The 22,755-nt window shown below is 44.1% G+C and overlaps 1 protein-coding gene across 1 annotated transcript in view; it reads left to right on the plus strand.

Moving 5' to 3' along the window:
• Positions 1 to 22,755, plus strand: part of LOC122806154 (ubiquitin-conjugating enzyme E2 Q2-like) — an 800,789-nt gene that overhangs the window by 671,170 nt on the left and 106,864 nt on the right. The window contains exon 9 of the mRNA XM_044076390.1: positions 14,595 to 14,606. Coding sequence (XP_043932325.1) covers positions 14,595 to 14,606 — 12 coding nt within the window. The remainder of the gene's footprint in view (positions 1 to 14,594; positions 14,607 to 22,755) is intronic.

Below are 22,755 nucleotides of genomic sequence, written 5' to 3' on the forward strand. Positions count from 1 at the left end.
CTTAAAAGAGAGAGTACTTGCTTTTGAGCCTCTGCCCACTGATTTGGGGGTAGATATGGCCAACCGTTTGGGGTTGGTAACGTGTGGAAGTGAAATCTGTATCCTTGGGAAACTATATTTAAAACCTATTTGTCCTGGGTAATGAGGTTCCCAGTTTTTTGCCTGTAGAGCAATCTTTCCCCCCTAAAGGAGCAGTCAGTTGAGAAGTGCTTGGAAGTTTTAAAGTTAAGTCATTGAGACAGTTTACCATAAGGGGGGTCTTACTACTCCCTGATTTGGAAGTGGGAGCCCCCCCACTGCTTAGTCCTGTGCGTACCCTGGGACTGAAGCCTGGGGGTTCTGCTGGTTCTAGGTTTGGACTGAGAAGGCCTGGAAGAGGCAGGAAAGGACCGATTCTTAGAGGGCCAATGCCTACTAAATCTTGGAGGCTGTACTTGTAGGAAATCTTTAACAGTTTGCATAGATTTAGCTTTTTCCTCATCTTTTTAAGAACTTCTGCTTTGTTGGCAAACAGGCGGTCCTGATTTAAGGGGGCATCCAGCAATTTAGCTTTAACATGATCTGACAAGGATTGCTTTTTAAGCCAAGCATGCCTTCTAAGTACAGACCCAAGTGACAGCAGGCCCTGCAAGATGCCTCTAGTGAATCAAAACCACATTGCAAAGTATCTTTTCCAACCTGTTCAGCAGAATGCATTAAATCCTGTAAATCCTTATTTTTAGCACAATCAGGAATCCACATCATTTTCTGTTTAAGCAATCCAGTAATATGCTGTTGATAATAACATATGAAACTGGCAATTTAAGGCCCTAATGGCCAAGGCTGCAGAAGTGTATACCTTCTTATCCCATCTGTCCGGCACCCTGTAATCTCTCTATCAGAGGGGGTAGGATTCTTGGCAGTAGTAGCCTTAATGGCGTTGGGTCCCTCTGAATGGTCTCAGTATCCGCGGTAGGATTTTTAAAAAGGAACTTGAGAGTCAGGAACCCTGTAATATCTATCAGGTTTTCTGGGAGCAGGAGGTAAAGAGTCAGGGGCCAAACTAGATTCCGAAAAGGCATCTTCAACCATGTCTAGTACAGGAGGTATAGCTAAAGGCCTGTGCTGGAGCAGGAGTAAGAAATCCCTAAGCCTCTTTTTAGAATCGGAGAAATCTTGGCTTTCCCAATGAAAATGCTCCCTAAGTGTATGCAAGGTTTCACCAAAATAGAAATCCTCTGGGGGGAAGTAGAATACAGTCCTCTGCATCAGAATCCTCATAGGTAGATAAGGGCAAATCCTGGTCATCAGAGGAAACAGAAATTTCAGAATCCTGGTCAGAAGTATCATAAGCAAATTCAGTTCTAGGTCTCTTAGAGGGGGAAGGTTGGCTTCCCCTGATTAAAGTAATAAGGTCTTCAGCCATTCTTTGTTTTTTAGGCATCGAGGCCTGACCGTGCAGTCTGGGCATCTGTTTTCTAGGCATGGTTAGAGCTTTAGGCCTTGAAGATGATGGCGTCTGTTTAATATGCAAGTCAGTAGACCTGAATACACCCTCAGAAGCCGGTGCCTGCACAGCGGCTCCAGACCCATCCAAGGTAGAGACATCTGCAGGTTCCACAATTGAAGCATCTCGTGGCATACCTGACTCCAAATGGGTCTCAGTAGAGGCCTGCGAATCTGAAGTAGCGAGCATCAGGGGCTGCAAAAGCGCCTCATTGAGCTCATTGAGTACTGGCAAACTGACGACTGGCTTAGTAGAAGCGTCATCGGCTGCTTTGGACCTAGGCAGCCAGTCTTTATCTTTGCGTTTTTTTCAGAATGTCAGTATTCTGATGGCTTACCGAAGACGCATCTGGATGTTCTTCGTGTTTCACTGTTGCAGTCATTACATTTGGGTAATCCTGCTGGCAGGTTGCCCTCAGCCTGAATTCCAAAGTCTTGGGTCCTGCGTCGGCTGTTGTCGCCCCTTTCCTGACGTCAGGTCATCAGGGGTATAAAAGATGCAGCTGACGCAATTTTCTTCAGTCTTTCTTGCCGCACAGTGCCCGAAGCAGAAGCAGTTCGCATATGCCAGTCGGCCGACTCCTGAGATTTTCGAGTTTGAGTTTCTGATCCGAAGTTTTCAATAAAGCTAATTACCCCATTGGGGAAACTTTTTTTCTTGCTCCAGACCGATGTCAGAAAAAGTTAATTGTATTTCTTGTGGAAAGCAAATACCTCATAAGGATTTTCATTCTTACTGTATTCCTTGCCTAGGCCCTGATCACAATGTTTCTAGTTGTCGGTTTTGTGCTGGATTTAACCAACGCACTATTAAGCGTCGGTATAATTTTGCTTTAAACTTTTTTGGACGCCAGTTTAATTATCCCAAAATGTTGTCGGATAGCCATCACGACTAACGGAGTTCACAAAAAATGCAAAGAAAGAAAAGCAACAGAGGCCTAAAGCTGACAAAAAGATTCTAAGTCAGTCGCCGGTTCTCAGTGAGGTGCTTTCACAGCCCCGGATGCCCGCTACTTTAGAGTCGCAGCCTGCTACCAACTCCCACGTGGAGTCTGCCATGCCACTGGATACTCGAGGTATTGGAGCCTCGGATGCTAATCCCTCAGATGGGCCTGGAGCCGCTGAGCAGGCACTGGCTTCTGGGGATGTATTAAGACCTAAACATCTTTACATTAAACCGACTTCAGCATCAAAGACAAAGTCTAAAACACATTCTAAAGCAAGGAAACAAACTCAAGAGCCACGTCAACAGGCCTCTAGGCCCCAAAAAACAGATGCTCAGAATGGCCGAAGACTTGATTAGGGGTTCCCATCCCCCTTCTGATAAGAGGCCTAGGCAAGACACTGACTATGAATCTTCAGATCAGGTTTCTCTTTCTTCTGATCAGGAATATCCCCCCCCCCCCCCCCAATGAGGATTCTGATGCTGAAGAATCTATTCCTTCAGCATCTCCTCCTGAGGACTATTCCTTTCCATACTATGAGGGAGCATTTCCATTGGGAGAGCCAAGATTTTTCACAGTCTAAAAAGAGGCTCGGGGATTTTCTTTTACTACCTCAGCACAGGCCTTTAGCTATTCCACCTGTAGATGTGTTTTCGGAGTCTAGTCTGACCCCTGACTCCTTACCCCCAGCAGCTCCTGTTAAGCCTGACCGATATTACAGGGTTCTTGACTCTCACAAATTTCTTTTTAAAACCCCAGCTGCTGACCCAGAAACTATTTCACAGGGTCCAAAGGGAGTTAAGGTTTCCACTGCAAAAAACCCAACCCCCTCTGACAGAGATTCAAGAGCACTGGATAGATGGGGAGAAAAGGTTTACACATCTGCAACTTTGGCTATAAGGGCCTTAAACTGTCAATTTCATATGCTTAAGTATCAGCAACATGTCATGGGATTGCTTAAACAGAAAATGTTAAATTCTGAATGTGCAGAAAACAAGGAAATGTGGGATTTATTGTATGTAGCAGAACAAGTTGGAAAACATGCTTTGCAATGTGGTTTTGATTCTTTGGAGGCCTTTTGCAGGGCCGCAGTTGCGGGTTCTGTAATTAGGAGGCATGCTTGTTTAAAGGAACAAAATCTGCTTGATCATGTTAGTTAAATTACTAGATGCTCCTTTACAGCATGATGCTTTGGTGTTGAGGCAGAAGAGGTGCTAAAGAAAATTGATGACAAAGCTAAATCTATGCAAACTGTCAAAGAATTTTTACAAGTACAGCCACCTAGGTTTAGTAGACACTGGCCTACAAAAAATTGGTCCTTTCCTGTGTCAGACAGACCTCAAAGGGGCAGACCCAGATGCAGATCCCAGGCGCAAGGTTCTTGTAGGCCCAAGCAGTTGGGTGCTTCTGCCTCCAAAGCTGGAGAAGATTGATCACAAACGTACAGAAAGCAGTCCCAGTGACTTCCCCCTGCCTGTACCAAGCACTTATCTTCTGACAGCACCCTTAGGGGGAAAATTAGCACTTTTTGCTCAAAATTGGCACATCATAACCCAGGACAAGTGGGTTCTAAACAGTGTCACAAGGATACAAGTTTCATTTCCATACTATGACAAAGGCAAATGGCTGGCCAGATCTACCCAAATAAATCAATGGGCAGAGTCACAAAAACAAGTCTTATCCCTCATGGACATGGGGACAATTCAACAAGTACCAGACCAAGAGCAGGGACAAGGATTTTACTCAAGGCTGTAGTTGTTACCCAGAAAGGGCAAGGCCTGGAGGCCTATACTGGACCTATCTATTCTGAACACTTTCCTGTATATTCCAAAATTTAAAATGTTGACCTTGCAGCAGCTTCTGCCCATGTTGGGCAAGAATGCTTGGCTTGTGACTTTAGACCTAAAAGAGGCATGCCTGCATGTTCCAGTCAGACAATTATGCAGACGATACCTCAGATTTAAGGCTGGTTCAATGCATTACCAATTCTCTGAACTGCCCTTTGGCTTATCTACTGCGCCCAGGGTCTTTACAAAGTGCCTGGCACCAGTAATTGCATTTTGCAGACAAAAAGGAATAGAAATATATCCTTACTTGGACAACAAGGACATTCTTCTTCAGCATCTGGCATTTGTGAAGACTTCTAACATGCCTAGGGTACACAGTCAAAAAGAAATCAAAACTAGTACACTCACAAGAGATAACATTCTTGGGTGCAAGCTTGAATACCACTGCCCAGATGGCTTATCTCATGCCAGACAAAGGCAACTGACTGCTTATTTCAAAATGTTGGCAACAAAGGCCCAGTTATCTGCAAGGAAAATTCTGCAGGCTTTGGGCTTCATGGCATCCTGCATCCTACTAATTCCATATGCAAGACTGCATATGAGGAAACTTCAGTGGTACCTAAAAAAAGTGTTTGGACTCAACATTACCACAGCCTGGAAACAGTCATTTCTGTCATTCCCTGCCTGCAACAGGAGTTTCGATGGTGGTTCAAGGCTTGTCACCAGAACAAGGGACAGCCATTCACATTACCTCCAGCCAGGCAGACACTAACAACGGATGCTTCAGATTATGCCTGGGGAGCCCACATTGCAGGAAGAGGCATTCAGGGCACATGGTCCCCAAACCAAATGCATCTTCATATCAATCAAAAAGAGATGTTAGCTGTTCAAAAGGCCCTACTTCATCCGGGACAACTACTGATGAAGACAGACAACACCACGGTCATGTGGTATATAAACAAGCAGGGGGGCACACATTCTTTCCCCCTTTGCAGACTAGCCAAGACCTTGTGGGACACAACTTTGACCTACCAAGTACATCTGCAGGCACAATTCCTGCCAGGAAAGGAAAATACTCTGGCAGACGAACTAAGCAGAAACCTCATGGATCCCCATGAGTGGAAGCTGGATCCACAAGTCTTCAGTATAACAAGGAAATGGGGATACCCTGACATAGACCTATTTGCTTCCCGTCTCAATTACCAACTAAAAAGATTCTGCACAAGGACTAATCACAGACAAAAATGGCAAGTGGACGCCCTATCTTTCAGCTGGAAAAACCTATCAGTATATGTCTTTCCTCCACTGCCTCTCCTCCCCAAGGTGCTCCTAAAGGTCAGACAGGAGAAGCCAAAGATGATACTGATTGCCCCAGACTGGCCATGCCAGTACTGGTATCCAATACTAAGGAAATTATCTCTATACCCGGCTTGGACCTTACCTCATACCTTGACTACTGTCCTAGCAAAACAATCAGATCATGCACAGTCAACTCGGGACATTAAACTTGGCAGCATGGCGGATAATGTAGTCAGGAGGACAAACCTGGAAAAACTGTGAAACACTGTATAGCGTTAACAAAAACTGTGAAACACTATAGAGTCAACAAACACTCCGAAGCCCAAGTCTCAGTTCCACTGAAAGTATAAAGTCCAACTCGATGTAAACACAAAAATACAAATTTATTTTAAGCCATTAAAACCATACGCTTTTCGTCGGCTAACAGTCAGACTTCTTCAGAAAGAACAGACAAGCAAACAGTGCCTCCCCTTCATTGAGAACATTTAAACAGTTCACTAATTGAGAATAGCAAGTCACATGATTAAACCTCATATGAATTAAAGTCCCAGCACTAAAGAAGCTAGGGAAACAATGAACAACTGAATGCTCATGTAATAATGATACAATACCAATATGTTAAAACCATATTACATGCAAAACAAGTTGCCAGATGAAGCAGTGTGTACATACACACTTGACAAAGGACATTTGGATAAATAAAGGTTTTGATTTTCATCATAAAAATTGAATTTAAAAAAAAATTAAAAATGTTAAACATGAAAATCAGGCAGGCATCTACGTTTCTTAGTGGCCATCTATCGCACTGGTACCGGACAGTGGGGGAGGGGGCAGCAGGTACTGGTTCCATGTATTGAACAGAGTTGTCAGTTTGGTCCACCTTTTGCCGGACTATGTTCCTGGAGTAGACACTATATTTAGTGTCATCCAGTTAGTCTGGCGATAGCGGAGAGGGTTCGGGGGCATTAGTCCCTCGGAAGCGGGTTCAATAGAATGGAATAGAGTGGAGGTTGGCAGTGATTAACTACACCCCTGAGTTTATACTTGTACTGGGGTAGTAGTATTAAGAAGAGTTACAATGCAATGTGCATTTGCAACATTGACAATTTGTTATTGCCACAGGATAGTAGTTTCAAGTTAGGATATGCACATGTCTGGCGAAACAGTAATATTTTTATAGTTTATGGATACAGCTGTCTGTCTTCAGATTGTATCCTAAAGGAGAAGTTTTTTTCCGTCTTTAGGTGTGAGGTTATCTGGCCCCGCGGGCCATCCCAACAACAGGCAGTGTGTTTTGTTTTTTAAAATCTTAAAAATTTTTTCAGTTTCCAAACTTGGCACGGGGGTGGGGGGTTATAGCTGCCCGATTTTCATGTTTAACATTTTTTTAAAAATTCAATTTTTATGATGAAAATCAAAACCTTTATTTATCCAAATGTCCTTTGTCAAGTGTGTATGCACACACTGCTTCATCTGGCAACTTGTTTTGCATGTAATATGGTTTTAACATATTGGTATTGTTTCATTATTACATGAGCATTCAGTTTCCCTAGTGCTGGGACTTTAATTCAGATGAGGTTTAATCATGTGACTTGCTATTCTCAATTAGTGAACTGTTTAAATGTTCTCAATGAAGGGGAGGCACTGTTTGCTTGTTTGTTCTTTCTGAAGAAGTCGGACTGTTAGCCGACGAAAAGCGTATGGTTTTAATGACTTAAAATTTGTATTTTTGTATTTACATCGAGTTGGACTTTATATTTTCAGTGGAATTGAGACTTGGGCTTCGGAGTCTCAGTTGAGGGTAATATAGTCATACAAAAAACACCTCTCAGTAAAGCTGTGATGGATGTCATTCAGGTAGCCAGAAGGCCTAGTACTAGAAAGTCTTATTCTGGAAAATTGAAGAGATTCTGTGCCTGGAACCAGGCACAAGGAACTGATACAGGCATACCAAATATTCCTCAGATTTTGCAATACTTAACTGAGATGCTGGACAAAGGCCCATCTTTTTCATCAATTAAAATTCATGCCTCTGCCATTTCAGCTCACAGAGCCACCACTATTTTCTCACCCTTTACTGAGGCAGTACCTCAGAGTTTCCAAAAATTTAAGGCCCCCCAAGAAAGCTACCAGTACCTGCATGGGACCTCAACTATGTTTTGGATTGTTTGCCTTACAAACACAAGGTACAGGGTTTGAGTCTCACAGGGGATAATTGGCTAGGCTTACAATGGCTCGCAAGGGCAGTTAGCCTAGTACTAAACTATGAAGTATGAAAAGCTCACCCTGCCTCCTTTTGAGCCAGCTGCTGCAGCTGATATGAAGTTTTTATCTTGGAAAACAGCTCTGCTCTTTGCAATTACTTCTGCAAGATGGGTTTCGGAGCTACAAGCACTCATGGCTGTGGAACCTTTCATCATTGTTCACCCTGACAGGGTCTCCCTGAGGACAAACCCAACATTTATGCCTAAAGTAGTGTCCAGTGTGGCTCTCAGCCAAGCCATCCATCTGCCAACCTTTTACCCAAATCCACAGAACAAGGGGGAGAGAATTCTGCCTTCTTTGGACGTACACAGACAGCTTAGATTCTACTTGGACAGAACCAAAGCTTTCAGGAAGACAGAGCAATTACTAGTGGCATATGCTGCAGGATCACAGGGAAAGCCTGTCTCAAAGCAGACTATTTCTAAGTGGTTAAGCCACTGCATTAGTTTCTGTTACTTATGGCAAACCAGTGCCTAAGGGCATTAGGCCTCATTCCACCAGAGCTGCAGCCACCTCAGCAGCCTTTCTCAGGGGAGTACCAACCAGAGACATTTTAGAGGCGACTACTTGGAGTTCAGTGCACACCTTTACAAAGCATTACCATCTGCCACTCTACTCTAAATCCAGGGCAGGCTTTGCCACTGCAATCCTAGCCGCTCCTACTGCTGTCTAGTTCCAGCCTCCAAACCATAGCTTTGGGACTCTACCCAAATGTAATGACTGCAACAGTGAAACACGAAGAACATAGTACAGTTGTGCACACTTACAATCAATGTAGATGTTCGAGTGTATTCACTGTTGCAGTCGAGGTTACCCTCACGTCTTCCCCCTTTTTTCTTTTGGATCTTATCCTTCCTTCTCTGATTTAAAAAATGCTTAAATTTGGTGATGTAATAACTGAAAGCCAGTTCTGATGAAGCCCAGTTTTTTTGGGGTGAAAGCGCTTAACTAGCTTGTTTGTTTGCTTGTTCTTTTCCACCAGTTTGTCCTTTTTGCCATCAGTTTGTCTGTTTGGAGTTATCCGCTTTATTATTTTACGTTATATTAAAATGCGATTGATATACAACTTGGTTATCGCGTTTATTTCTTTATTGGTAGAGGCACTTATCGGCGTTTTCGCAAAAATTTCCTTCTCTAATTTATACTACTTATGTGGTGTATTTGCTTATAGATGAAGGTAAAATTTATATTTATGTATTTCTGAATATATATATATATATATATATATATATATATATATATATATATATATATATAAAGTTCTGCTACCCTTTTTGGGGGCACCTGACATCTGGGGCAAGAAAAACTTTAGAAAATGGCGTTGACTGCATCTTTTATACCCCTGACGACCTGACGTCAGGGAAGGGGCGACAACAGCCGTTGCAGGACCCATGACTTTAGAATTCAGGCCGGCTCAGGGCAACCTGCCAGCAGGATTACCCAAATGTAATGACTGCAACAGTGAATACACTCGAACTTCTACATATATGGTAAGTGTACACAACTGTACTATAATTGAACAGAGTACCAAAATATTTATTAGCGTAAATATACCCACGACAAATAGTTTGTTGCTTAAATAAGGCACAAAACCAACAGTGAGGTACGTTGTGGTCGGGGCCTAGGCAAGGAATACAGTACGAATGAAAATCTTTGAGGTATTTGCTTTCCATAAGAAATACAATTGACTTTTACTAACATCGGTTTAGAGCAAGAAAAAGTTTCCCCAACAGGGTACTTAGTTTTAGTTCAAGACTTTGGTTCTGAAACTCTAAAACGAAAATTTCAGGAGTCTGCCGACCTGCACTTATGAACTGCTTCTGCTTCGGACACTGCACGGCAAGAAAGACTGATGTAATGGCGTCAGCTGCATGCTTTATACCCCTGACTACCTGATGTCATGGAAGATGAGACAGCAACCAATGCAGGACCCAAGACTTAGGGCTACTGCAAGCAGATAACCCAAATGTGATGACTGCAACAGTGAATACACTCTAACATTTACATTTGTGGTAAGTGTACACAACTGTACTTTCTGCATAGAACCTCAGCATGATATTGAACTGTGTATGGTTTTCCAGGCCTTTACTCCTAAAGCACTTAGACGGGAGTGTTGTCTCTAAAACTGTTTAGACGGGGAAGTGTCTTGAAGCCTTGATATGTACTTTTTGACATCTTTCAGTTCAGACTTGAACTTGGACCCCCCCCCCCCTCTCTTGAAGGAAAGAATGGAGAATTTTTGTAAGAAGGTAGTCAGGAGCTTGGAAGCTGCATCTTTAGTGTCTGATGCCCTTGCTAGGTTTAAAGAAGTGGATCATCTGTGAGGAGCATTTGTAGCTCCTGGCTTTATACATCACAAGTATCTGAGGTATTTGGTGAAGCCCCTTTGCGGGGTGCTATGCAGTTTAAGGCACATCCCACCTGTCTGAAAGCACACAAGTGGAAGTTGGACCAGACCCACTGTAAATGTCCATAACAAAAGCTTGCTTCATATTTTCTGAAAAAGGGGAGGGCTGTCGACTTTTTTTTTGCCCCTCTATTGCTTGGTTTAGGTAGTCATTTGAGTGGTTTGGTTGTTCTGATTTTGACCCTATGCACCTTGGACGTGCATGCTGTCACGCCAGCTCCAGCAAACCCCTGGGTCACTTCTCAACCTTTGGGCACCTGAGTTGTAAAGTCTTCTTTCTCTATGCCAATGAGTCTGGTTGACAACCTGTATAGTTTTAGGTAAAGAGGACGTAACTGGATAAGAAGTGGAAGTCTTGGACTCTCATCCCAACTTCAGTTTTTCCAGGCTTAGTGCCAAGACGGAACAAATGCCTTAAACTAAGGCATCCATCCCCAACTTCTTGAAGTTACCTGGCCCTCGGAGTTAGAATGTCCTGCATCTCCACCTAAGCTGTTTCAAAGAGTGGATTTCCCTGGCTGAAGGGTTCTTTGTTTTCCTGAAGAGCCTCCAGCCAAGTGTAGTTATTCAGTCAATGATTAGATTTCCCCCAATAAGAGTAAAGGGTAATTCTTCCAAAGAGGGATGCTTACTTGTAAAAGACTGAGAGGGAAAGCACTAGATGACTACTGATAGACATCCCCCCCCCCCCGGTATGACACGGGCAGTGGTTACATTGTTCTGCTTTGCCCATAGAGGAAATTTCAGTTGGAGGTGCACTTTGCAGGATGAAAGATAGTTTCGTAAGGGAAGCCAAAGAAATGTCAGATGTTCAGAAAAGGGATGTTAATCTGTTTGGACCTGGATGCTGCTAAACTTGTTGCAGTTCTCCAGTCTTGGGAGCTGTAGGAGAATCCCTGCTTTTTAGCTGTGAATAAGGAAGGCAGGTACCATCCTTCTGTCACTAAAATGCCCGATATGTTTTGCAGAGTCCTGGAGTTCCATACGTTTTTTTGTAAAAATGCTGTGTCATAATAGGCAGGAGTGTCTGGATCTGGAGATAGGGATCAGAATTAGTTCCTGTTTCCAAAACTCATCTCCATGACAAGGAAAGCAGAGTGCTGGGCCAGTATCATTGCCACCTGGCCTTGATAACCATTACAAATAGTGACGCTAAGTTTTAGATTGCTATCCATGATTAAGTTAGGGAGATGAGTGAAGAGGTATTTGAAGTGGTACTGATGGTAAAATTATTGGGCTTCAACCAGGCAATTATTCAGGTGGCTCAGCACTCTCTTCAGATGTGGCTTTGATTTTGTGATTGCAACATGAAGGGTAGTAAATTACAGGGTCTGTGAATGGGAGGCATGCCTGACTTGAGGGTATTGCCCCTACCAGAGTATGAAATACAACTCATTAGTGCACCCTGTGACAAGGATCTGCTCTTTGTGAACCCCATTACTGAAATATGCAAAAGAATAGTAGAAGGGGGAAGACTATATGCAGGTAGTCAATTTTTAGTCCCCTTGTGTCAAGGTACAAGATCTACCTGTTTAAGTCTGACCTGTATTATCGCATACAGTGGGTGAAAAGGAACATACACAATTAAATTGCATGGGCACTAGAAGGGGAGGCCTGGGGACCTCTTGGAATCCAGTGCCCCAAAGAATCTAATTGCAACTATATGGAGCTTCTCCCAAGCAGCCCTCTCCAATGTTCACACCATAACAAAAGAAGAGCGGGTAAACAGTTGTTTTAAAAAAATGGGAATGCTTCACATGAGATAAATAGGTGATCCAGACAATCTCTGAATATTATTCATTTCTTAAGAAAAACAAAGATGTCTTGTTTCTCCTGTGCCAAGAGATCAAGTCCTGCAAGAACACTTCCAGATAGGAGTAATGGAACCAATACTAAGGCATGGCCAGAATGGGTGGGGGGGGGGGTCTGTTCGTGATTCTTCCTAGTATCCAGAAAGAAACGAAAGTAGGTCTTTGGTGGCCCCCATGAACGCTGAGCACATCAGAGTTCCAGAGGTCAAATTTTGACATTACAAATCATTTTTTAACCATTTGTATTCTTTCAAGTTTTGATGCCTATCCTAAACGTCAAAGAAACCTACCTCCATACAACTTTTTACAGGTACTGTAGAATTTTCAGTTTCTTTGCTTGTAGATTGACTACTGTACCAAGTCTATTTCCAACTTGTCTGGCTCCATTAGTTGCTTAAAACCAAGCACATTCATGTTTACCCCTGCCTGGAAAATGATGTTCTTATAGGCACTATCAGGATGAGGTGGAGAGGGCTCTTGAGTTCATGGAGGGTTTTCAGTCTCTATCATTTTTCTTCAGCACCCCCAAGTAAATTCTGCCCCCCCCCCCCTTCTTAGAATGGTGACACTTGGATCCTTACTGGATTCTAGCAAACAGTGGGCCTATCTCCCTCAGTACAAAGTGGGTCCATTGCATAGTATTTTCAAACCTGGAAACAGAAATCTCTGGTCCAGGAAAATCTTCAGGACACTGGGTTTCATGATCTCCACAACTCTAATGCCCCTCTAGCAAGAGTGCACTTGGAACTCGGGTTTTAGAAATCGGTGAGTCAACGACTCAATTCCTGGATGGGTTGATATGCTTCATGATTCATTTTCAGTAAAGACTCTTTGGATTCCTGCTTGTAAAAACCTAGTGTCCAACATGAAGCCATAGCTTACATTTCCCCTCTAGGCCTGGCAACCTTCCTTCCCTTTCAACATTGAAGTGCCAGAATAAATTGATGTTTATGGACACCATTTTCAGATTTTTGTTGTGTAGCTTGTTGAGCATATCAAATTTTCAAGTTGCATCATCGGTCTGACAGTTTGGCCTGAAGCTGGAGTTTCCAGATAAGCACCTTTTGGCAAATATCTTTAGATTGTTGTATTTTGCATATCTTGAATTGTAGTTGTAAATGCTGAGTACTAAAGTTGATGGTTACATTAGATGTAGGAAGCAATCATCTCATGAAGATTTCTGCAGCTTGTGCCTTTTTGCCTCTGCCTAGAACACAATGTGCCTAACTGTACCCAGGATCCCCTTTTTTCTTCCAATCAGTGGTCTGTTAAACCCTTACTTGGTCTTCATCCACTGTGGTGTCTGCTGTTGCTTCTTCTGACTCCTCTTTAAGTAAAGGAACCCTGGGAGAAGCACCCAAAGAGATCACGGTTGCGCCATTGACTCACTGCTTCAGAATCTGATCCCATCCCTTGAGGCTTGTGAGGGTATGTTGGTGAGGAATGTTTGCAGCCTATGTATTCAGTTCTTGTTTGGCCAAGGTTTCTGGCATAACTTCTCTTAATGCTGTAATGTCTTTGATCCTCTGCATGTATTGAAGAACCAAAATTAATGGGTTGTTAGTTGGCCCTAGGTCTGTTTCACAGGTTAATTATGAGTAGCAGTGGGTAGGATGATATCGCATGCTTTTGGTTCAGGAGGAAGTCAAGGGAAGACCACATCGAACAGAGTCCTGTAAGGCAGACTACAAGTTCAGAAACGGGCCTAAGACACTGAAGCCAGAATGGTGTGTCATTAGACTTACCTCAGCCCCCCCAAACACCACCAAGCTCATTGCTCAGTATCACTTCACATTGGCCCATGGTTTTGTGGAATTCATGTACTCGGCTGGCTTCTAAAAAAACCACTGTTGTCAGGGGGGTATTCTCTTTGAAAAAAAAGACCGTTCTTCCTAAAGGGAATCTGACACTTCAGATTCAGAGGTGGAGGAACAAGTTTATGTGAACCAAATGCTTCCGGCCTTCTTTGTGCAGTCTTATAATGATGGCACCCTTTCTTCTGCCTCACCACCTATTTTTTTTATTTTTTTTGGGTGCCCTCTCTCCTTCATAGGAGGACCAAAAAGAATCAATGGGTTTTAAGTAGAGATTGGATACAGAGAGTTTCTTTACCTTCCAAAACCAGGATCCCTGGTCATCCTTCCAGTGCTTGAAGTTCTGGATTATGCCTTTTTATTCTGCTTCCTTGCAGCCTGATTCCCGACCCCTGTTCCCAAGAAGCCAGACTGCAAGGAGAACAAGGTCTTACCACCTCTTTGTCGAGAGGCCATGAGAGTTTGGGAATGGGCAATCTCCACCAATCGCTTTCTCATAGCGCACATTCCGGTCGGTCCAACATCCTAGCGGACAAGCTCAGTCGCACCATTCTGACCCCTTACGAGTGGTCTCTCAATTGTCAAGTAGCGGAGCATATTCGCACGGTGGGAACCCCTTCATGCGATCTTTTGCCTCTCCCTCAAACACCAAGTGCGACAGTTTTTCGCTCTGATACCTCCTCCCGGAGGTACCCCAAGAGACGCTCTGGTGCATGCCAGGCCACCCGGTCTTCTGTATGCCTATCCACCCTTGCCTCTGATGCTGCAAGTTCTTCAGAAAGCCTCTCGGGTGGGTTGCAGAATGATTCTCATTGCTCCGTTCTGTCCTCGACAGATCTGGTTCCCTTCCTAAGGTCTCACTCTGTGAATCCTCCTTGGATTCTAGATCCTATTCGGATCTGATATCCCATCCATCCTGCATTCCTCCTCGAACCTGGACAGCCTGAAGCTGACCGCTTGGCTGCTCCAGTTCCACTCTTGATAAGGACTCGGTATCTCTTCACGGTAAAGGCTATTTTGGTGGCGGCTCATAAACCAGCCACTAGAAAGGTTTACGAAGCAAATGGAAAGCGTTTCTCCGTGTGGGCGGCAAGGCCTAGATCCCTTCACGGTTCCTCTCCCCGTAGTGCTTGATTTTCTAACCTCTCTCTTTAATGATGGTGCCAGCAGTTCCACAGTCAAAGTTCAACTGGCGGCAATTTCTCACTATCACATTGGTCAAGAGTCTAATCCTCTTATGTCAGCCAAATTGTGCAAAACCTTTCTTAAGGGTACTTTCCTTCTCAGGCCCCCTATTAAGCAAGCAGTTCCTCCTTGGGACCTTTCTCTGGTCCTACAGGCCTTGACCGCTCCCCCTTTCGAGCCCGCGGCTACAGTGGACCTCAAATTCTTGTCTTACAAGACAGCCTTTTTGGTAGCCATTACATCAGCCAAGAGAGTTTCTGAACTTCAAGCTTTATCAGCTAAACCTCCTTACTTGGTTTTTTATCCGGACCGTGTCTCCCTCAGGACCAACCCGTCCTTCCTTCCTAAAATCGCTTCTGAAGCAAACATCAATCAATCTATTAACCTCCCTGTTTTCTTCCTAAGTATGAAAACAAAGGTGAATATAGGCTACACTCACTAGATGTTCACAGGCAACTAAGATTTTATCTCAACAGGACAGCTGGTCATAGGCAATCCGACCAGCTGTTTATTTCCTTTGCAAAATTCAATTTGGGCAAGCCAATTTCCAAAGTTTCTCTGTCGCTGGATTTCACAGTGCATTTTATTGGCTTATCAAGCGTCAGGAAGGCCCGACCGGAGGGTGTTCATGCCCATTCAACCCGGTCAGTATCTACCTCAGCAGCCTTCAAGGCTAGGATTCCTCTGGATGATATTTGTGCAGCAGCTACATGGGCTTCGTCTCATACATTTATTTCTCACTATAAGTTGGATCTTGCATCCAGGGTAGAGCATCCTTTGGCTCAGCGGTGCTCGGAATATCCTTCCATGATGGCCCCAAGATTCAGGTAGCTGGGGACTCTGTCCCACAGGTTGCAGACAAATGAATATCCTACTTCAGATTTAGAAGTTATGTACTCACCATAGCGTTCCATCTGAGTAGGTGTATTCATTGTCTGCAACCATCACTCCCTCCTATCCCCTGGCCTTTCAGTTTCCTGCATATTACTGGTTACCCTTGAGGGTATTGTTGCTTTGGCAAACTCGATCTGAGGTCATGAGGGTAGAGCAGGGCATTATGGGTGAGGGGAGGAGCTGAGAGCTTGGATCCATAGCTGGAAACTATGCCGGTTCGGATCCGATATCGGATCCATAACCCACAGGTTGCAGACAAATGAATACACCTACTCAGATGGAACGTTATGGTGAGTACATAACTTCTAATTTAGAGCAAGAAAAAGTTTCCCCAACAGGGTACTTAGTTTTAGTTCAAGACTTTGGTTCTGAAACTCTAAAACGAAAATTTCAGGAGTCTGCCGACCTGCACTTATGAACTGCTTCTGCTTCGGACACTGCACGGCAAGAAAGACTGATGTAATGGCGTCAGCTGCATGCTTTATACCCCTGACTACCTGATGTCATGGAAGATGAGACAGCAACCAATGCAGGACCCAAGACTTAGGGCTACTGCAAGCAGATAACCCAAATGTGATGACTGCAACAGTGAATACACTCTAACATTTACATTTGTGGTAAGTGTACACAACTGTACTTTCTGCATAGAACCTCAGCATGATATTGAACTGTGTATGGTTTTCCAGGCCTTTACTCCTAAAGCACTTAGACGGAGTGTTGTCTCTAAAACTGTTTAGGCGGGGAAGTGTCTTGAAGCCTTGATATGTACTTTTGACATCTTTCAGTTCAGACTTGAACTTGGACCCCCCCCCCCTCTCTTGAAGGAAAGAATGGAGAATTTTTGTAAGAAGGTAGTCAGGAGCTTGGAAGCTGCATCTTTAGTGTCTGATGCCCTTGCTAGGTTTAAAGAAGTGGATCATCTGTGAGGAGCATTTGTAGCTCCTGGCTTTATACATCACAAGTATCTGAGGTATTTGGTGAAGCCCCTTTGCGGGGTGCTATGCAGTTTAAGGCACATCCCACCTGTCTGAAAGCACACAAGTGGAAGTTGGACCAGACCCACTGTAAATGTCCATAACAAAGCTTGCTTCATATTTTCTGAAAAAGGGGAGGGCTGTCGACTTTTTTTTTGCCCCTCTATTGCTTGGTTTAGGTAGTCATTTGAGTGGTTTGGTTGTTCTGATTTTGACCCTATGCACCTTGGACGTGCATGCTGTCACGCCAGCGCCAGCAAACCCCTGGGTCACTTCTCAACCTTTGGGCACCTGAGTTGTAAAGTCTTCTTTCTCTATGCCAATGAGTCTGGTTGACAACCTGTATAGTTTTAGGTAAAGAGGACGTAACTGGATAAGAAGTGGAAGTCTTGGACTCTCATCCCAACTTCAGTTTTTCCAGGCTTAGTGCCAAGACGGAACAAATGCCTTAAACTAAGGCATCCATCCCCAACTTCTTGAAGTTACCTGGCCCTCGGAGTTAGAATGTCCTGCATCTCCACCTAAGCTGTTTCCAAAGAGTGGATTTCCCTGGCTGAAGGGTTCTTTGTTTTCCTGAAGAGCCTCCAGCCAAGTGTAGTTATTCAGTCAATGATTAGATTTCCCCCAATAAGAGTAAAGGGTAATTCTTCCAAAGAGGGATGCTTACTTGTAAAAGACTGAGAGGGAAAGCACTAGATGACTACTGATAGACATCCCCCCCCCCCCGGTATGACACGGGCAGTGGTTACATTGTTCTGCTTTGCCCATAGAGGAAATTTCAGTTGGAGGTGCACTTTGCAGGATGAAAGATAGTTTCGTAAGGGAAGCCAAAGAAATGTCAGATGTTCAGAAAAGGGATGTTAATCTGTTTGGACCTGGATGCTGCTAAACTTGTTGCAGTTCTCCAGTCTTGGGAGCTGTAGGAGAATCCCTGCTTTTTAGCTGTGAATAAGGAAGGCAGGTACCATCCTTCTGTCACTAAAATGCCCGATATGTTTTGCAGAGTCCTGGAGTTCCATACGTTTTTTTGTAAAATGCTGTGTCATAATAGGCAGGAGTGTCTGGATCTGGAGATAGGGATCAGAATTAGTTCCTGTTTCCAAAACTCATCTCCATGACAAGGAAAGCAGAGTGCTGGGCCAGTATCATTGCCACCTGGCCTTGATAACCATTACAAATAGTGACGCTAAGTTTTAGATTGCTATCCATGATTAAGTTAGGGAGATGAGTGAAGAGGTATTTGAAGTGGTACTGATGGTAAAATTATTGGGCTTCAACCAGGCAATTATTCAGGTGGCTCAGCACTCTCTTCAGATGTGGCTTTGATTTTGTGATTGCAACATGAAGGGTAGTAAATTACAGGGTCTGTGAATGGGAGGCATGCCTGACTTGAGGGTATTGCCCCTACCAGAGTATGAAATACAACTCATTAGTGCACCCTGTGACAAGGATCTGCTCTTTGTGAACCCCATTACTGAAATATGCAAAAGAATAGTAGAAGGGGGAAGACTATATGCAGGTAGTCAATTTTTAGTCCCCTTGTGTCAAGGTACAAGATCTACCTGTTTAAGTCTGACCTGTATTATCGCATACAGTGGGTGAAAAGGAACATACACAATTAAATTGCATGGGCACTAGAAGGGGAGGCCTGGGGACCTCTTGGAATCCAGTGCCCCAAAGAATCTAATTGCAACTATATGGAGCTTCTCCCAAGCAGCCCTCTCCAATGTTCACACCATAACAAAAGAAGAGCGGGTAAACAGTTGTTTTAAAAAAATGGGAATGCTTCACATGAGATAAATAGGTGATCCAGACAATCTCTGAATATTATTCATTTCTTAAGAAAAACAAAGATGTCTTGTTTCTCCTGTGCCAAGAGATCAAGTCCTGCAAGAACACTTCCAGATAGGAGTAATGGAACCAATACTAAGGCATGGCCAGAATGGGTGGGGGGGGGGGTCTGTTCGTGATTCTTCCTAGTATCCAGAAAGAAACGAAAGTAGGTCTTTGGTGGCCCCCATGAACGCTGAGCACACATCAGAGTTCCAGAGGTCAAATTTTGACATTACAAATCATTTTTTAACCATTTGTATTCTTTCAAGTTTTGATGCCTATCCTAAACGTCAAAGAAACCTACCTCCATACAACTTTTTACAGGTACTGTAGAATTTTCAGTTTCTTTGCTTGTAGATTGACTACTGTACCAAGTCTATTTCCAACTTGTCTGGCTCCATTAGTTGCTTAAAACCAAGCACATTCATGTTTACCCCTGCCTGGAAAATGATGTTCTTATAGGCACTATCAGGATGAGGTGGAGAGGGCTCTTGAGTTCATGGAGGGTTTTCAGTCTCTATCATTTTTCTTCAGCATCCTCAAGTAAATTCTGCCCCCCCCCCCCTTCTTAGAATGGTGACACTTGGATCCTTACTGGATTCTAGCAAACAGTGGGCCTATCTCCCTCAGTACAAAGTGGGTCCATTGCATAGTATTTTCAAACCTGGAAACAGAAATCTCTGGTCCAGGAAAATCTTCAGGACACTGGGTTTCATGATCTCCACAACTCTAATGCCCCTCTAGCAAGAGTGCACTTGGAACTCGGGTTTTTAGAAATCGGTAGGAGTCAACGCACTCAATTCCTGGATGGGTTGATATGCTTCATGATTCATTTTCAGTAAAGACTCTTTGGATTCCTGCTTGTAAAAACCTAGTGTCCAACATGAAGCCATAGCTTTCACATTTCCCCTCTAGGCCTGGCAACCTTCCTTCCCTTTCAACATTGAAGTGCCAGGGGAATAAATTGATGTTTGCGGACACCATTTTCAGATTTTTGTTGTGTAGCTTGTTGAGCATATCAAATTTTCAAGTTGCATCATCGGTCTGACAGTTTGGCCTGAAGCTGGAGTTTCCAGATAAGCACCTTTTTTGGCAAATATCTTTAGATTGTTGTATTTTGCATATCTTGAATTGTAGTTGTAAATGCTGAGTACTAAAGTTGATGGTTACATTAGATGTAGGAAGCAATCATCTCATGAAGATTTCTGCAGCTTGTGCCTTTTTGCCTCTGCCTAGAACACAATGTGCCTAACTGTACCCAGGATCCCCCCTTTTTTTCTTCCAATCAGTGGTCTGTTAAACCCTTACTTGGTCTTCATCCACTGTGGTGTCTGCTGTTGCTTCTTCTGACTCCTCTTTAAGTAAAAGGAACCCTGGGAGAAGCACCCAAAAGAGATCACGGTTGGGGCATTGACTCACTGCTTCAGAATCTGATCCCATCCCTTGAGGCTTGTGAGGGTATGTTGGTGAGGAATGTTTGCAGCCTATGTATTCAGTTCTTGTTTGGCCAAGGTTTCTGGCATAACTTCTCTTAATGCTGTAATGTCTTTGATCCTCTGCATGTATTGAAGAACCAAAATTAATGGGTTGTTAGTTGGCCCTAGGTCTGTTTCACAGGTTAATTATGAGTAGCAGTGGGTAGGATGATATCGCATGCTTTTGGTTCAGGAGGAAGTCAAGGGAAGACCACATCGAACAGAGTCCTGTAAGGCAGACTACAAGTTCAGAAACGGGCCTAAGACACTGAAGCCAGAATGGTGTGTCATTAGACTTACCTCAGCCCCCCCAAACACCACCAAGCTCATTGCTCAGTATCACTTCACATTGGCCCATGGTTTTGTGGAATTCATGTACTCGGCTGGCTTCTAAAAAAACCACTGTTGTCAGGGGGGTATTCTCTTTGAAAAAAAAGACCGTTCTTCCTAAAGGGAATCTGACACTTCAGATTCAGAGGTGGAGGAACAAGTTTATGTGAACCAAATGCTTCCGGCCTTCTTTGTGCAGTCTTATAATGATGGCACCCTTTCTTCTGCCTCACCACCTATTTTTTTTATTTTTTTTTGGGGGGGGGGGGTACCCTCTCTCCCTTCATAGGAGGACCAAAAAGAATCAATGGGTTTTGCGAAGTAGAGATTGGATACAGAGAGTTTCTTTACCTTCCAAAACCAGGATCCCTGGTCATCCTTCCAGTGCTTGAAGTTCTGGATTATGCCTTTTTATTCTGCTTCCTTGCAGCCTGATTCCCGACCCCCTGTTCCCAAGAAGCCAGACTGGAGCTGTGATTCCCCCCCAGGCATTTGTACAAAAATCCACTCGTAGATCCAGCAGTGGTGCCAATGTACTCTAAGAAGCATCCAGTGTAGTTGCAGCTCGTTTCCCCGTCTCTGACAGGTTGAGTAGAATAATTGACCAGTTTAGGCTGAAGAATTGCATCTCCAATATTTCAGCCATTGGGACATTCATATGCCAGTTTCACATGTTAAAATTCAAAGAGTCTTTAGCTGAGACACGACATGGTAGAAGATAAAGGCCCTAGAATTGAGATGCGTGACCTGTGTGACATCAGATGTCCTTCTGTTCATATGCTGCTGTATTCATGACATCAGGGAGTTTGCCTGTGGTGAACACTCTCACATCTAGCGGTTGTACAAAAGTTAAATGCTACTGCCAGAGTGCTTGTGACATCCCGTGCATCTTTCGGACGTCCATTGTAAACGGATGTCTGGTATAAAGCGGACCTCAGCTCGCACCTCTTCAGAACTTTACTGTCGCCTGTGTAACTGCCAGCTCCATTCGTTGCATTGCCAGTGGAAGCAATTTCTTCATCCAACTTCAGACAAGTACCCGTTATCTGTTTTCTATTTGTTACTTGCTACTATTTTGGGTTATATGTCAGGTAGGAAGGGCAAATTGACATAAGGATTTTCATGAGCTCTGCCTATTCTGCCTAGACCATTAACACAACCATACCACCTGTATTATTTTCAGGCTTTTGTTCCTAAGATCCTCAGATGTAGTCTCACAGCCTTAAAACTATACATTGAAAATCAGAGACTCGAATGTCTAGCTTCTAGGATGGACCCAACATTCTAACCCTCGGACAAGCCACCAGTCAAGAAGGCCAAAAACAGTAGGCCCGAACAGACTGCTGCATCCCCCACTCCAACCATTGCTCTCGAGGCTAGTGAAGGCCTGGAGTCTTGAGCCGGAGTCCTCGGAGCTTTCTTCGGCAGAAGGACCTGAGGAAATCTTTCCTTTGCCCGTGGTCATGTCCTGGAGGGAATGTCAGGTGTCCAATTTGGTCACTGAGTGGAAACCAAGGCTCGTATCCGAGGAACCACATGGCATCTCCCAAATCGTAGTATGTGAGGACAGTAGTCTCTAATGTAGTGGAGTGGCCAGCATCCAGCCTTCCAACCCTCCACTGCATTTCTGAATCCTGTCCCCAAGACGCCCATAAGAAGAGGTAACAGAAAATTAAACATATTTCTCTGCTTCTGCCGGCTTCACCTGTCGAACAGCCTTCGGATTGGCATGCCTTCACCCAAGGCCTGCTCGATACCTTTTTGGCCTTGCATTAGGGCCAAATGCCAAAACAGGCCTCCATGCCCTCTACCCCTAAGGGGCCTGCTCTGGACAGCTCTTCCGCAGAAGATTCATCTGACGAATCCCTCACCTACTCTTCTCAGATCACTTCTCCTGTGGGATATGTTTCACCAAAGGAGAAGTCCAGCGGCACGGACTCCCCCTTAGGTGAGACCATCACCAAAATGAAAACCTTTTCAAATGGGGTAGCAGTCAGGTCAGTGAGACCTAAAAGAGATACTATAAACTCTTACAACTGGAGTCTCCCAGCCCTTTTGCTGTGCCCCCAGTACACCCTGCTTTTCTGGATGCCTTCTTGGCTGCTTCTAAAAACCCTGATTCACAGCCCCCAGCACCCAAGCATCCAGACAGCTTCTGTAAGGTGCCAGAGGAGACAACCTTTCTGTATAAAGTGCCTTCTGCAAACCCTGCAGTTATTTCCGTGACCACCGACAAAACCTCAAAGTTACTA

Source organism: Protopterus annectens, chromosome 7.part0 (assembly GCF_019279795.1).
Source record: "Protopterus annectens isolate FY-2018-M chromosome 7.part0, PAN1.0, whole genome shotgun sequence".
In the NCBI taxonomy this organism is placed as follows: Eukaryota; Metazoa; Chordata; order Ceratodontiformes; family Protopteridae; genus Protopterus; species Protopterus annectens.